At 39.9% G+C, this 15,194-nt stretch overlaps 1 protein-coding gene across 1 annotated transcript; it reads right to left on the bottom strand.

Annotated features, from left to right (window-relative positions):
- Positions 1-720: 720 nt before the first annotated feature.
- Positions 721-14,024, bottom strand: LOC146665625 (leukemia inhibitory factor receptor-like). Its single transcript, XM_085413348.1, has 17 exons — positions 13,676-14,024; positions 8,848-8,993; positions 8,606-8,756; positions 8,256-8,519; positions 8,020-8,146; positions 6,877-7,013; positions 6,651-6,796; positions 6,408-6,561; positions 6,231-6,292; positions 5,724-5,946; positions 5,131-5,310; positions 4,949-5,050; positions 4,711-4,869; positions 3,224-3,352; positions 3,029-3,122; positions 2,868-2,934; positions 721-2,689 (listed from the first exon to the last, which is right to left on the bottom strand). The coding sequence occupies exons 1-17, from the start codon at positions 13,737-13,739 to the stop codon at positions 2,216-2,218; spliced, it is 2,679 nt and encodes an 892-aa protein (XP_085269474.1). The 5' UTR covers positions 13,740-14,024; the 3' UTR covers positions 721-2,215.
- Between the last annotated feature and the right edge of the window lie 1,170 nt (positions 14,025-15,194).

The raw sequence follows: 15,194 nt of genomic DNA, 5'->3' as shown, positions 1-15,194 counted from the left end.
ACAGGGACCATGACATGTGGTACATCACCCAATAAGTGGTAAATGTAATTGTATACGGTACCGGTAAATGACACATTCCAACATTTCCAGAAGGCACATGAAGGGCAACTAATTTTATAGAGATTGTTTTTCTTTGTTAGCCTTTTTATATACCCCCTGACAACAGCTAACAAGCGTTGGGTGCCTTAACTACTCTGCTGTAATTAAAGCAATTTGTGCCTTTAGCTATTGGTGATAAAATAAGTGAAAATAAAAGTGGAAAGAATCAGGACATGCACTAAGAGTAGAGGTACCTCAGAAATACGCTTAATTATATCCTTATATAGTGTTTGATACACATGCATGTTACGACCCAGCTCAAAAGCCGCAACATAAAAAAGGAGACAAATACCGTTTGTCAGAAGAGGTTTTTTTTTCTTAAAATGGAATACCAGGTTGGCTAAAATGGCTGGTGCCACCAAGGCAAAGACAAGTGAGCTCCCTGGAAGCTTGCCTCAGGTATGCTTTTATCCACACCTGACTAGGTGTGGCCAATTAGCACCAGCTGAACACATTGAGGAGATTAGCGGCTGCAGAGGGACGTAACAATGCAATCATCAACACAGCAGGTCACACAGCCTTCCTGGTGCTGTACTGTTTCTCTCCATATGAACAGACTTTGAAGGAAACCAGACACAATCAAAGCATTAAAAAAAACACTTCTTGTTTGAAGCTTCTTGTTTTATTGGTTTACAGCATTGATTCAAAGGTGATTTCTTGGTTCTTACAGACAGAGATCAACAGCAAAGACCTCTCAGCAGCTACATGAAATATTCACATTTTTTAATAAGGTAGGACACACATAATCAATCGGTCGGTACTGAAGTCCTCTCTTCATTGTTCATTATTTATTTGCTTCAATATGATGAGTTGAGTTTCTGTGGTGATGGCACAGAGATTCAGACACGTCATTAAAGTAAAAATGCAAACAGCTGTAACTTGTACAGACTTTGCAGTCAGGTTTGCAGAGATTCAACACAGAAAAATAATTCAAGCTTTAGAGGGGCTTCTCTCAAATGTCTGACTCAGTGGAACGTCTAGATACATTTAAAGAAACTTTTAGAATTTCTTAGAGATCGGTTAGCAATGCCCTAGGAACATCTAGGATAAACTATGTATTCACTGACAAAGGTCACTGAGGTTTTTGCAGTCTCTCATAATTTGCATGGAAGATGCTGAGCTGGCTGCAAACACTCACCATTTACTCTCTGAGTAAGTGCAACAGAAACAGAAAATGTTCCCTTATAAAGTAAAACGTTAAATGTGATGATAACATTAGTAAGACAAAGCCTTTACTTAGAAGGTGAAGAATCTCCATTTCCAGTTTGTGGCACACTTTTTTCACAGTTTCATTACAGTTCAGAGAGCCGTTAACAAGTTATTTCTAGACAAGTTCAAACTTCTGGCAACCTGCTAGTAACCAAAGCAGTTATCAGTGCAGCACTGTATACCCGTTTGTGACCAATTTCTTGTCAACTGACAGTCAGGGAGCACACATTTTTCCACAGCGACCAGTGGTTGTACTCTCTGATGTGTCCCTAGTATTGTGGGACAGAGCCCTTAAAAATTAAGTACCTTGAGGGATACAATGTCCCGTCATGAGAGCAGTGTTTCCAGAGTAAATTCAAATAATGCCCATTTGGTGCCACTTGGACACCAACAAGAGAAACCTGTCCTTTTCATGTCTTAAAGAGACCTTGATGTGAGCCAGCCACAGGAATGACTGTACAGTAGTATCCGAAACGAACAGACCCCAAAGGTTCAACAGCAGCATCTTAGAGCAGTGTTTTTCAAACCCGCCATTCATACTGTATGTGTCACTGATGTGGTGACAAACAAAATAAATTTGCAGGGCACAAAATCTTTGAAAACCACTAATGCTCTGGTCCACTAACATAATTGGCTAACAACAAACAACTAGGATTATAATTCAGGTGTGAGTGTGTGAGCATCTAAACAGAAAAGCTTTAATGCCAAAATGTACTCCTAGGATCTCATTTGAAAGGAAACATCTTCTATTTTCTGAAAATGTCCTGTTTGTGTGAATGAAACTAAACTCACACCTAACTTTAGCTGAGTTGCTGATGACCTGGTGGATGAAGCTAACCAACTATGCAGTAGTTAACGATGCATAAAGTGCCTGAATAAGGCTTAAATGTGTTCACATATGCAGCAGCTAGTTGGATGTCTTCTGTGGTAGCAAAATGTATGTGGACACACAGGATATGGGACTGTTTGGGTACTCCTCTAACTCAGTTGTGGTAAAGGTCTCATCAGGACTCTGAGGCTGGTATCCACTAAAGCTTCTGATGAAAGGTATTCCCTCATGGACCTCGGGCCCTGATTTGACTTCACGGTCCACACTTTGCAATACCAGGTTGTACGACGGATTAGGAAATACGCCATTGATTGGAGAAGATGGCAAGCCTGGCTGAGATGTGAGGCCTGTAGTGGGTAAAGTGAGACATGGCTGGGATTTCTTCAGAGGCTTATTGTAGTAACCTTTGGGAGTCTGAGAGAAGGTAAAAGGCTTGTAGTCCTGGTCAACATCAGGCTGTGGTGGTCTGAATTGATCATGTAGCTTAGGAATATCCAAGACCTCTCTGTAGTAACTCTGATCAAAATGAAGATGATGACTCGTATGTTCATCCTGAAAAACAGAGAAAATGACCTCACATTCACAGGAAAGATATCTTGGTGCTTAGAGATTAGGATAATGGACTATACAAGGAAATCAACAAATAACTGAATAGTAGAATATCCTGATATATAGATGCATCATTAGCTGGCCAATGCTACATGATATAGTACTGGCCATCTCAACTTACTGGTAATGTCAGCCACTGGTCGGTCAGCACTGGCTTTGGGATTGGAGGATAGACTTTGTGTTTGATGCTGTTGGGTCAAAGAATGCATCAAAATTTAAACAAAAACAATTATTGGAAGCAAAAGTGGCAAATTTCACAGAAAATAAATGTGCATTGCTTACCATGCCCAGTGTCTATAGCAGATAATTGTGCTGACAGACAGAATAAGAAAAACTGCTCCCAGGGATATCAAGATCAGCATTATCAGTTGATCAGCTGGTGAAAACAATGAACCGCATCGAGTAAATCAAAGAAAATGACAAATGTTGACAGTCTTACTAAAGAAAATAGTCCATATGGGGAAATAATTAACCTACCCGGGGGATTCAAGGTGACATTGATGGATAAATTACCACAAAGTCCAAATGCTGTTGATGCTGTCACCGTGAAGGTGTACATACTGATGTTCAGGTTCTTTGCAGTGAGGCTGGTGGCTTCAGGATCATCTAAATCAACACAGAGTGACCGCCATTATTACAACATAAATACATGTTTACGATCATCGGGCAACACTGGAGACTTACTTTATTTATCTCAGTTACAAGCTAATCTTTGTGTGTGGAGAAACAAAACCAGGACTTTGTTATCAGTAGAGAAACTTAATAGTGTGATTAAGTGTGTCATCGTCCGAGTGACAATCAATTTGTAAACGACACGTCTGCAACATGTTTCAGTTAACACCTTAATACTACAAAAGATGCAAGAAAAAACTTGATGTACAGCAAATCAGTTGAAGACATAATTTTTGACATTTTTTAGTATAAAAGACTTTCAAACGAATCTGATATTTTCTGCCACCAATTTGAAGAGTTATAGCCCTTAATATTTCATCCAATTACAACCATAAAACAGGCATGGTTTGTTTTACGTTTATGCCACAAGGGGTTGTTATTTCCATTTGTTAGATCTGGCATTATTAACAGTTTCTAAGTCCAAGATAATGGAAAAAAGTGGCATCATGGTCAAATTAACCCAATAAAATCATCATATGCCAGGAGGTAAACACTAACGATGGATTAAAATCAGCTAACAGAGCACCTATGGAAAAGTGCTGATCCTTTGACTTCTAAGAACCTGGCGCATCAATTGATTCATTTCAAAACCATACACAGAACAAACATTACACCCTATAGGAGGTTCCAGATGAAACTACAGGCTACGTATCACTGTCACATCTGCAATGATTCGTCACCAGGCACGTTTTTGCACATGTTTTTGGACTGTCCTGTTGTATCCAATTTTTGGGTCTTTGTGAACTCTGTGTTATCTGAGGTGCTGGACGTTTTTTATATTCCCAATCCTGGTCTTTGTCTCCTTAATGATACCTCTGAAATCTCCTTAAAACAAATACAATGCAAAATGTTGTTCGCTGGATTCACATCCGCAAAGAAGACTATTACAAAGCAATGGTTCAGTCCTGACATTTGTATGGAATCATTCTGGATACGATGTCTTATCCGTGTTATTAATTTTGAACATACCACAGCAAAATTAAATAAAGCTCGACCCACGACTGTTGAAGTTTGGAAAATCTTCTCATCCAAAGTTATCTCCTGGAACAGGCACTAACTGTTTTTGACTGTGTTTTTGTGTTTTTTCTTTGCTGTCCCTATGCCTTGTGACCAATGTTTGCTTTGCTACTGCAGTTTACAGATGTGCTGTATATGTCTGTACCCCCCCCCCTCCCCCAACCCCGTTTTAAATCAATAAAATGTTGATCACAAAAAAAAAAAGTGCTGATCCTATACTTAATGTCCAGACTGAAATCTTAGCTGGCCTGAGTGAGTATGCCTTCATACTGTACCTGTGCTCACGTTAAAAACATTCCCGCTCTTGTCCTGGTAGTAGAGAATATATCCATGGATGGAAGCAGTCTGCTTTTCCAGAGGTATGGGCTCCCAGGATACCTCAACAGCCGAGTCTTCCTGTTTGTATTTGAGTTTAAACAGCTCGACTCCTATTTCTGGAAAGATGTGACATGCATAAAATACACTGCTGATTGAACCATCGCATTTTGTGAGAAATCACTGAATCAGTCTTACTGGTCTCTCTGATGTAGCCCTTTCTTCTCTGTAGTAGCACCGCAGCTCCCTCAGTGCAGGCGTATATGGACAGCAGGTATCTCCGACCATCTTCAAAGTTCTCTGGAACAACAAAAGGAGCTGTGCTGAAACAGATGCAAATATGATCTGCAACAGTTTTGTAGGCAAAGATGAGGACGTACTTGAAAAAACTGTGGTATGAGTTCTGTTGGGAGGCACTTTCATCCACTCGAAGGTGCAATTACCGAAGACTGGACACCAGTCCACTATGTAGCCACAGCTGGCGTTAGGACTATCAGGCCAGGACAGGAAGAAGCTACCATTGCTGCCACTGATCCAGGAGGTCTTCACCTCGGATGTATCTGAAAAAGACTCTTTAAAATTAGATTTTACAACATACTCCACTTAAAAAAGGAAGAGGTTAAATCAGTATATATAGTTAAACCTTGAGAATTTTTCATGGGTTTTAAAAACAGTTTCATGCACTTTTAAGGCATTTAGCTTCCCTTTGCAGACCAATAAAATGTGCAAAAATGTACATACTCATCATGACTTGGATATATAGAATATAAACACAACAATTACAAATTTGTATACTTATAATAGATATAATCTCAATCATGTGATCATGAAAACTGCTATTCCTTTTCTGCATTAGTTTGGAAACCCTTTTGCTTACAGCCTTCTGCACAGATTAGATAAAATCAAACCTCTTCCCCAAATGGAAATCAAAGTGAGCTTATCTGTAATGTGTGGTGCTCTGTTAGCTTCATACCTAGATTGCTGCGGGGGATGATGATGGTCGATGGTGATGAGCTGCCGTTTATGTTTCTAGCCGTGACAGTGACCATGTACTCCTCACTGGGGTCCAGCGTGAGTGTAAGACTGTGATTGCTTCTGGACACGTTGGTTTGGTTTGACTGATTTTTGTCTTTGGTCTTTGCCCAGGACACTTTGTAGTCAAAGATTTCTCCATGGCTCTGATTGGTCAGTGACACCTGTGGAGACGTAACATCAAGACCTGAAATGGTAACTGTGTCCTCTGAAACATCACTTTCTAACTGTATAAGATGTTGCACTGATATTTTTTCAAATAGATTTAATAAAGATATTTTTTATTGCATCAAGTTGTGAGGAAAAAAATGAATCCAACATGCAAGTACCAAAAGCTCTAGTTCTTCTAAAGACCACTTGAGGCTGTCTCCAAAAGTAAGTCAGTTTCCAGATTTAGACCTTACCAAGAGGCCTCATAAAAGCCTTGTAAAAGCCAACTTGGACTCACCTTCCAGGAGATTACAGTCTGGTCTGCCTTCACCTTCATCCACACGTCAAGAGCATCTGGAACTGTGGTGCAACCAGACAAACGACATCTGTTACATTCACAAACCTTTTAGGTCTTTATCTTAAAATATTTTTTATTTTAAGATTAAAATAAAGTCTTAAAATAAAAACTACTTACCATCACCCTTTGTGCGGATTTTGACACTATTGCTCCAGTCACCCCATTTCCAGAAATGCTGTGCTGTTCCACATCGGACCCTCACAACATAGTCCCAGTGTGGTATCAAGTCCTTGATGACTGCAGCTGTGAGGCCAACTCCAATGTTTTCAGTCTACAAGGACAAAAATTATGTTAGCTGACTTCAGTGAAGACTTTTACTTTGAAAAGCCAATACCTTAGCCTCCTTTTTAATCTACTCACTTTGGTATTAGAGTTTCCATCACTGACATGTACTTGGCATGTGATGTTGAGATTACTGTACTTCTGCACAGTCCAGCTCCATTTCAGACTGATGTTTCTGGGGTTCACAGTTGAAGCTGCCACTTTGTCTGGCACGACCATGTGCACTAAAACAAGAGATCACAACAATCAGCCGATCTTAAGGATTAAAAATAATAATTTAACCAAATTTTATTCAAAGCTTTACCTCTTTTGGTCAGGTCCGCGTTGTCATGGATCTCGAGCTTTCCCAGCCGAGTAGTTGCTGTTAAGGTCCAGTTCCTCTCAGCTGCATCCAGCTTTACTTTTTGCGAGCATTTACCTGAACGTCCATTGATGCATGAGCTAAAATGTAAAAAATATACACCACTATTACTAAATATTTACAACTAAATAAATACAGAGGCTAGCAGGACTGCACATTCACTAGGAAGCAAAGTAAGAGTACATTTTAAATTTGTCATTGACTGAACTCCTTATTGCTTAATCAATAACGTTTGGTGCTTTAAAGTTTAGTCTATAGATCCCAAAATGTTTTTGCTTTGATGGTCTTTTAAATCAGAGCATTTCTCTCAACTGCTTGAAACTACTTTTATAAATATTCAGGTTTTTGGGTTTTTTAAGAACTCTGGTGACGAGGTGTAATGTGTGCAGTTTTCACTGCAAATCATATAAAGTGAAATTAAAGAAGAATAGCCCTGAAAACAACTCCACTGTGATTTCATCAAGGACGTTCTCTTTGTAAACTCACTTTTGACCTATATGGCATTACATACTGTGAGAAGCATAACTACTGTTTATCCCATAATTAATCAATTTGTTTTTTGGACTATGTTTATTCTGGGCACTTTATTTTAGTTTTCAAATAATGTGTTAACCATCTCTGCGTGTGTGTGTGGCTTATACTTGGATATGCATGGATTTTACAAAGGAGAGTGGCGCACTTTAAAAGGGAATGTTTTGACAAGGCCTGATATGTTGTAGATTTTCACTCTAACTAAAAGTAGTAAACAGGGCAGCCTGTCTGTCTGTGATAGCACTGGAGTCTGCATGCTCTCGCAGTAGAGCACTTTGCTTTCTGACTATTATTTTTTCAGGTTTTTTTCCCCCAATAAATCATCCTGCAACTGAAGTTGCATAGCAAGTGCTCATTTTTGTAACTTCTGACTACAGATCATCGAGATCATCTAAAAGTACTGTTCATCAACTTTTTGTTCTTCTGAATCTGAAACGGTCTGCAGTGGTTTTTAACAAGGTGTCCAGTGAGGTGTCTTATTTTAAGATTCACACCCTCAGATGCTTCCATACAGGAGACTGTAGATATATTAGGGGTGGTTGGGTCTTATTATACCTTCCTTGGAGCTGATATGTTCTTTCCATTGCAGGATGTTCGTTTGCTGCCCTTCCTACGTTCCAAAAACAATCGATTGATTCCAGATCCCGGGTTTCACACTTAAGATCACTGTCATCAGGAGGATCTAAGTTTGTGGCAAATACCAGGAAAAACAGAAGCACATTTAAAAGAGAACCATTTATTTACAAGATCAATTTGAGAAACCACAATCTCAAATGCTACATCATACTTACAGCTGGCGTGAAAACTGGCTCCGTTGATGTCTCCTTTGGTTGTTTCACATATTACATCACTATAGTTTTCTGATTCTTGGTCCAGGTGAACAGTCAGGGAGTGCACATGTTCACTGATCTTTGTAGTTGTTACATTAGTGCCTTTGTAGTCATATAGAAACATTGTTTTAATACTTTCCCCATCTGGCACCATGCAGCAGAATGTGGCTGTGCTGCCCACCTCCAATATTTGGTCTCTTGGGAGAACCAGTATTTCACCCTGGTCTGAAGAAGCACAGTGATAAGAATAAACGAGACTGTAAAGTGTTTAAGAATCAAAAAAGATCAAATGATTTGAACTTAATATTAACCAGGTAGCGTCTTCTGCATCCATGGGCTTGATTGGTTGTTGTATTGGGACCTGAGCCGGACTGAATGGCGAGCACACTGCGATGGTAAATGGGAAGTCCATTTCCAGGAATGAGTAGATCCTATCTGTGCAGGTGCCACAACAACTTCACCCTACAACATTAAATTAAACACATTAGAGGAACAGCTTTTTGTTTGGAGGCTACAGAAGTGAGGATTATAGTTACCCATAATAATCTCTTACATTGTGTTCAGGTTTGTCTGCAATGAGAAGCTGCAGCTCGTACACGAGCCCATCTCGTATCACAGAGCAAGAAGGGTCATCTTCCCACTTTAACAGGAAACTGTCGTAGTCAAGAGTCACATTCTGAGGTCCACAACGCAAAACACCTAAAGGAAGTGACCACAGGACATTTTATGGTTAAAGTGACCTGAACAATTCTTCACAGTCATCGTTGGGCTATTTGAACAGCAGTCAGTGAGGACACAGCCAGTGGTGCCAATAGTGTCGTCACTGCCCGGGCATCAAATACTGATGTTTTGTTAAAGATTTTGTTAAAAACTGTTGCCTAAAATGGAATTCATCTATTCTTCATTTGAGATATCCTTAAAAGGTGTGTCAATTCCCATAGATGTGTCACCCTGTTCAAAATGCCCAGCTTTACAGCAAAACATGTTTACAGCCTCATACAATTTTTCTTTTTTTTTTTTTTTTTGCACTTGGTAACAAATTTCACTCATGCAGCAACTGTTTAAGTTGTATTAAGACTCCTCATTATACATTTCAGGCCCATTTTGACTAGCAAATGGGTCCAAATAGGGCACTAGTTCTCTCTTGCCTCAGCTAATTCAAGTAGATTCATCTGTTCTCCGTGCTGAGGGTCAACCTGCTTTCATCTGTGAAAAGAACAGGTTGTCAGAATGTCCATCACTGCAATCTATGGCAGATGCCACTCGGACGTGACGATGGATAACCACCCTAATGAAGTCAGTTTCTGATTGTTTGGTCAGAAAGATTCCCTGCCTCTCTTCCTTACTCCCACTCATCTCTGCTATCCTCCTTATTCAAGATTGCTTCAGTCACTCCCATACTGAAAAAACCTTCTTTAGACCCTAACAACTTGAACAACCTCCGTCCGATATCTAATAAGTAGTTGCAGTTCAACTTCATTCACACTTGGTTAATATAAAACATCTACAAGAGATTTTAATCTGGTTTTCGTTCATGTCACAGTAAAGAAACTGCTTTACTTAAAGTCACTAATGATCTTCTAATCGGAGCCGACTCTGGTCATTCTCATCCTTTTAGATCTGAGCTCAGCCTTCGACACCATCTTTCACTCTGTCCTTATAAGCAGACTCTCCTCTCTTGGCATCTCTGACCAGTGTTGGTGAAGTTACTTGAAAAAAGTAATCAGTAACTAATTACTGATTACTTCCCCCAAAAAGTAATCCCGTTACTTTACTGATTACTTCTTTTCAAAAGTAATTAATTACTTAGTTACTTAGTTACTTTTTAAAAACACGATTTACAACCTGAAGAGGTGATAAAGCGATAGATCTTTCAGCCCAATTCTACTTTTTCTGCATAATCCATCATATAAAATGTAATCAAATGGAAAAGTCTCTTTTTTTTTACTTGTTTTATCAGTTTTAATCTTTTAACTTTATGGATCAAGCAAAAATTTAATTATATGCAACATTCTCTGACTTGAAGAAATTAGTTTAACATTTAAACCTATTTTCTACACATTCCAGCACATAAAATAAAATATTTTTTGTGTTTACACTCACTCTTTCAAATAGATGCAAGTAAAACACAGCAGAAAATAAATAAAGTCAAAGACTCAGCGGTCCTGTTGCTCTATTTTCACCTGTAAAGCAGGACTGCGGTAGGCGGAGGTTTACCCTGGTGCAGGTGTGCCGCGGTCAGTTGAAGAATCCGCGACTTTCTCTGTGAGTTTCCCATTACGTCATGGCGCACTCGGTGCTTGCTTGGAAGTTTAGGGGTTTTTTCGCTGTAAAAAGAAGTTTTCTTCCCACGCACGATGGACGCTAATGTTTTTGTCACTTTTTATGGAATCAAACTCAAAGGTCAGTACTTCCACGCTTTAAACGCTGCACGCTCATACTCTCTCCCACAATCGATATGTGATCCATTGTTGATCTGCACACAGCTGTTGTCACGAACGGCGCACTCGCTTACGTCACTGTCGTGAGACATTCTCGCAAAAAATCACGGTTTTAGTAACGCAGTAACGCAGCGTTCCTACAGGAAAGTAACGGTAATCTAATTACCGATTTTGCAATAGTAATCCCTTACTTTACTCGTTACTTGAAAAAAGTAATCAGATTACAGTAACGCGTTACAAGTAACGCGTTACTGCCCATCTCTGTCTCTGACACACTCCTCGACCGCTCCCAGTTTATTCAACTGAAATCATTCCACTCTCGTCTATTCCCGGTCACTTCTGGTGTACCCTAAGGTTCAGTCTTAGACCCTCTTCTCTTCATAATATACATCCTCCCTCTAGGTACCATTTTCCACAAATTTGATCTTCACTTTCACTGTTTTGCTGATGACACCCAGTTACATCTCTCCTGCAGACCTGATTCCTCCCTCCCACCTTCTTCCCTTACAGAATGTCTATCCGAATTAAAATTCTGGTTTAGCTCTAATTTTCTAAAGCTCAATGAGGATAAAACTGAAATCCTCCTTATTGGCACCAAATCCAACCTTTTGAAGGCGAAACATTTCTCACTCACCATCGATAACTCCACAGTTTTGCCTTCTTCTCAGGTTAAGAGCCTTGGTGTCACATTAGACAGTTCACTTTCCTACAAGTCTCACATCAGGAATCTCACCCGTTCTGCCTATTTCCATCTACGCAACATTAACAGATTACGTCCTTCTCTTTACACACAGTCCACGTCCATTCTTGTCCACGGTCTTGTTACCTCCCGTATTGGCTACTGCAATTGTCTTTTGCATGGTCTCCCCCAAAAATCCCTCCATAAGATTCAACTGGTTCACAACTCTGCTGCTCGGATTATCACCAGAACCCCGTCCTACCAGCACATCACCCCTGTTCTTCAGGAATATGTCTGTGAAGGTTCTCAGTCATCCAGGTCATCGTAGTCAAAGGAGCTTGCAAAGAAAAGCGTCTGGACTTCTTTAAGTTGCTTGAAGACGTTTCACCTCTCATCCGAGAAGCTTCTTCAGTTCTAAGGTCAAATGGTGGAGAGTCCCAGATATAAACCTAGTGGGAGTGACCCCCCACAGAGGGACAAAAGGACCCCCTGATGATCCTCTAATCGCCTGGAAGTTCTTCTCCTGGAAGTTCTTCAGGAACTTCACTTCTTCTGCTCACCTTCAAGGCCATTCATAACCTCGCACCTCCTTACCTTTCTGACCTGTTAAGCACTACCTTTCCTGCCCGCTCACTTCGATCTTCTTCTGTCCAGCTTGTTGTGCCTTATTTTGGCCTCACCACCACAGGAAGCAGAGCTTTTAGCTGCTCTGCTCCCAGGCTGTGGCGCTCTACCCCCAGATATAAGAAACATTGGTTCTCTCCCCCAGTTTAAATCTCAACTCAAAACCCATCAGTTCAAATCTGTATATTCACTGTTTGTTAATTATATCCTGTGCTTTTGTTTTATTGTTCTTCATAGTGTCATTGTTATATTATGTGTTTTTATCTATTGTACAGTGTCCTTGGGTGTCTTGAAAGGCGCTTTAAAAATTAAATGTATTATCATTATTATTATTATTATTACAGCAGTGGCATGGTGGAGGTCATTTTGTGGAGCTCTGGCAGAGCTCATCCTTGCAGAAAGAAACAGATACAGGTCCTGCTGCTGGGCCCTGTCCAGCTGTCTTACCTGTCTCCTGGAATTTCCCCAAACCTTTCTGATTCCAAGATATTTCCTTTTTTTTTTCTTTTTTCTTTTTTTTTTTGGGGGGGGGGGTCACCATTGGTCCAGCCACAAACTACATGTTTCTTTTCCTTTAAGCTCCCTTCATAAATACTTAGATCAAATATTGCAGCCTACCCTGTCTAATAATACTGTTTAATACATTCCACATACCTTTAATACATTTCTATTATTCTGTAATATTTTATTATACATCTTTGTAATTTTTTATATATTTTTGTTTCCTTTCTTCTGTATTGTTCTATTATAATTTGCCTGTAAACAACATTTACATTTCACCTGTAAAAGCCACTCTTCTGTCAGTGATCAATTTTATGTTCTGTCACCCACCCATCGCTCTTTTTTTTTTTAAAAATCACAAGTTTTCTGGGGGAACCTCAGAGGGCACAAATAGTTTAAAAGCCAGTTCACTAACTGGCCACTTGAGAGCTCTTCTCTTTTTACACAATGACTGTTGAGAAAGTTGGAAGGAAGCATTTAAGAAGTTTTGCAAGGGAAGATGGGAAGTTAGAAGCTGACTGTCTGCATAAAGTATGTGGACATAAAGCAAGACAAAAAGGAAATCAATCATGCATTATTGTAGATGTTGAAGACATAGAGCTAACTGTTGGGTTTCAGCCATCATAGCAGCAGAGCTTCAGGGGCAAACATCATAACCACTGCCATGATGCTGGTTTGTGAAGTCTTGCTTCAAAGACAGTTCATCTAGTCATCAACCTCTTGGTCTTTCAAAGTGACCATATTTGGGCACACATGGACGTCTAGAATTTAGGTACTGTTCAATTACACCCACAGAAAAATGTATAATTTGTCAGATATTTGCAATAAAAACAAACTGGGTCAAGAAATCCACACAAATCAGCGGCAGTAAAGCCTAGCAGGGAGCTCACAGTCAAAATAGCCATACTTCTAATACGGCAAAGTGTAATCAAATTTAAACAGGTGGTTAGCAATTAGCAGCTAATGCTCACTGAAATCTGTAGTGTGTGGAAAGCATGATCCCCTGAAACGCCTTGTGTTTGTTATATGAACAGGAAAAACTGCACATAAAAATATCCTGCATGCACACCTGAGAGCATTTACTCATTGGAGCAGCTGAAACACGACATCTTCAATCAAGACGATGAAATACTCACTGTTTTCTTGTCCATCTTGTGTGCTCGTTGTGGAGAGTGACAGCAGTAACAACCATGCGATCATGATAATCCTCCCGTGTTTATTTCTTTGTAGAAAAAAAACTTCATGGATTGAGTCAAATGGTTGCCATAGCTCTGGTGATAAACATTTACAAATGGTTGTAAAGCAGGTTCCTGAGGCTTCCTTTATAGAAACAAAAAACGTTCACACACAAAACACTTTTGTGAGTTTTATTTGAAGACTCTGAAGAGAAAAGTCACCATGTCAGTGTCAGATAACTCCCTGGAGTCGCTCTCCCTTCTCATGTAAGCTTTGGGAAATCATTTCAGTTCATGATTGTGAAATCCATTTGAGCTCCAGTACAGGAAACAGAGCAGTCGCGTTCTCGTAACTGTGACTCACAGCAGCGAGGCCAGACATTCCTCACTTGCTCTAAGATTGTTTTCAGACTTGAAACCTTTTAGAAAAACACTAGTCAGAGAGAGAGAATCGGTCATCAGACTAAGGAAAACACTTGTTATCAGTGGTTCAGAACAGAAGCAGGGAGTTTTTTTTCCAGGTAAACAAAAACAACACGCCCAGATTAAATCTCTTAAACAGAGGCTTCTCAGATCTTGGTTAAGGATGAGATTTCTGTCAGTTCACCTATCAGTCAGTATGCTGCAGTTTTTCCAGTAATGAAAGGGAGGAACAGGAAGAAAGGAATACAAGGAAAATTGAAGATAAGGAAGCTCAATAAGTGCTACATTAAACAATACTTCTTATTAAGAGGCTGTTACAAGCTTTTATGTACTCCTTTTGTTTGGCTTTCCTCCAACTCATCCCCTGACAGCAGTAAAACTGACTCCCCTCCCCCAATTCTGAGTAAAATCCTTTCTGCCTCACCCTGCCCTCTGCTTCCTGGAGTGTGGACATTGGTTGAACATGTCATTTGGAGCCAGTAAATATGGACAGTAAATAAAAGTGTTGCGATGTGCCTGGGATGAGCTCTTAACAGTACAGTAGGACTCACATAGACTGCATAAATGGTGCTTCAGGTTTTTTTCTGTCTTATTGTCACATGTGTATGAAATCAAATCACCTAGCCACGTAGTTTGACTTCACAGACATTTGTGAAAGAGCTCATTGAACTGGTCTAATATAGGATGCTACTGTTGCAACATGTCAGTTTCCTCCCTGTTGAATACTAAGGAGTATGTGGTGTTACTGCAAAGCAGAAGCATTTATGAACCACAGGAAGTTGCTGAAGTGCCTAAAAATCACCAATGCTCTACTTACTCAGTGACTGCAGAGCTGCAAAACTTGCTGACATTAACATCAGCACAGAAACCCGGAGCCAGGGGCTTCATGGCATGAGTTTCCACGGTCAAGCAACTCCTTCGGGTGGTCAGGCACTTAATTTCTTCCATTCATCCATCCTTTCCTGCTTATCCAATTCAGGGTCGTGGCTTTAATGTTCCGTATACAGAAAATGACTGGAAGAAGACACTATGAATACATAAAGCATTTAATTAAATA

This window comes from Rhamphochromis longiceps, linkage group LG7, assembly GCF_057381845.1.
Source record: "Rhamphochromis longiceps isolate RC_006_pf linkage group LG7, R_longiceps_female_GT1.1, whole genome shotgun sequence".
Taxonomy (NCBI): domain Eukaryota; kingdom Metazoa; phylum Chordata; class Actinopteri; order Cichliformes; family Cichlidae; genus Rhamphochromis; species Rhamphochromis longiceps.
This window is presented reverse-complemented; position numbering and strand designations above follow the sequence as displayed.

Bases quoted from the DNA above. Each gene is read 5' to 3' on its own strand.
- LOC146665625 (XM_085413348.1), bottom strand. From the start codon at position 13,739: ATGATCGCATGGTTGTTACTGCTGTCACTCTCCACAACGAGCACACAA. The intron at 5,311-5,723 runs GTATGAAGCTAA...AGTCTTTTTCAG, and splicing joins CATCCCCCGCAGCAATCTAG to ATACATCCGAGGTGAAGACC. The intron at 5,051-5,130 runs GTACGTCCTCAT...TTGTTGTTCCAG, and splicing joins TCATACCACAGTTTTTTCAA to AGAACTTTGAAGATGGTCGG.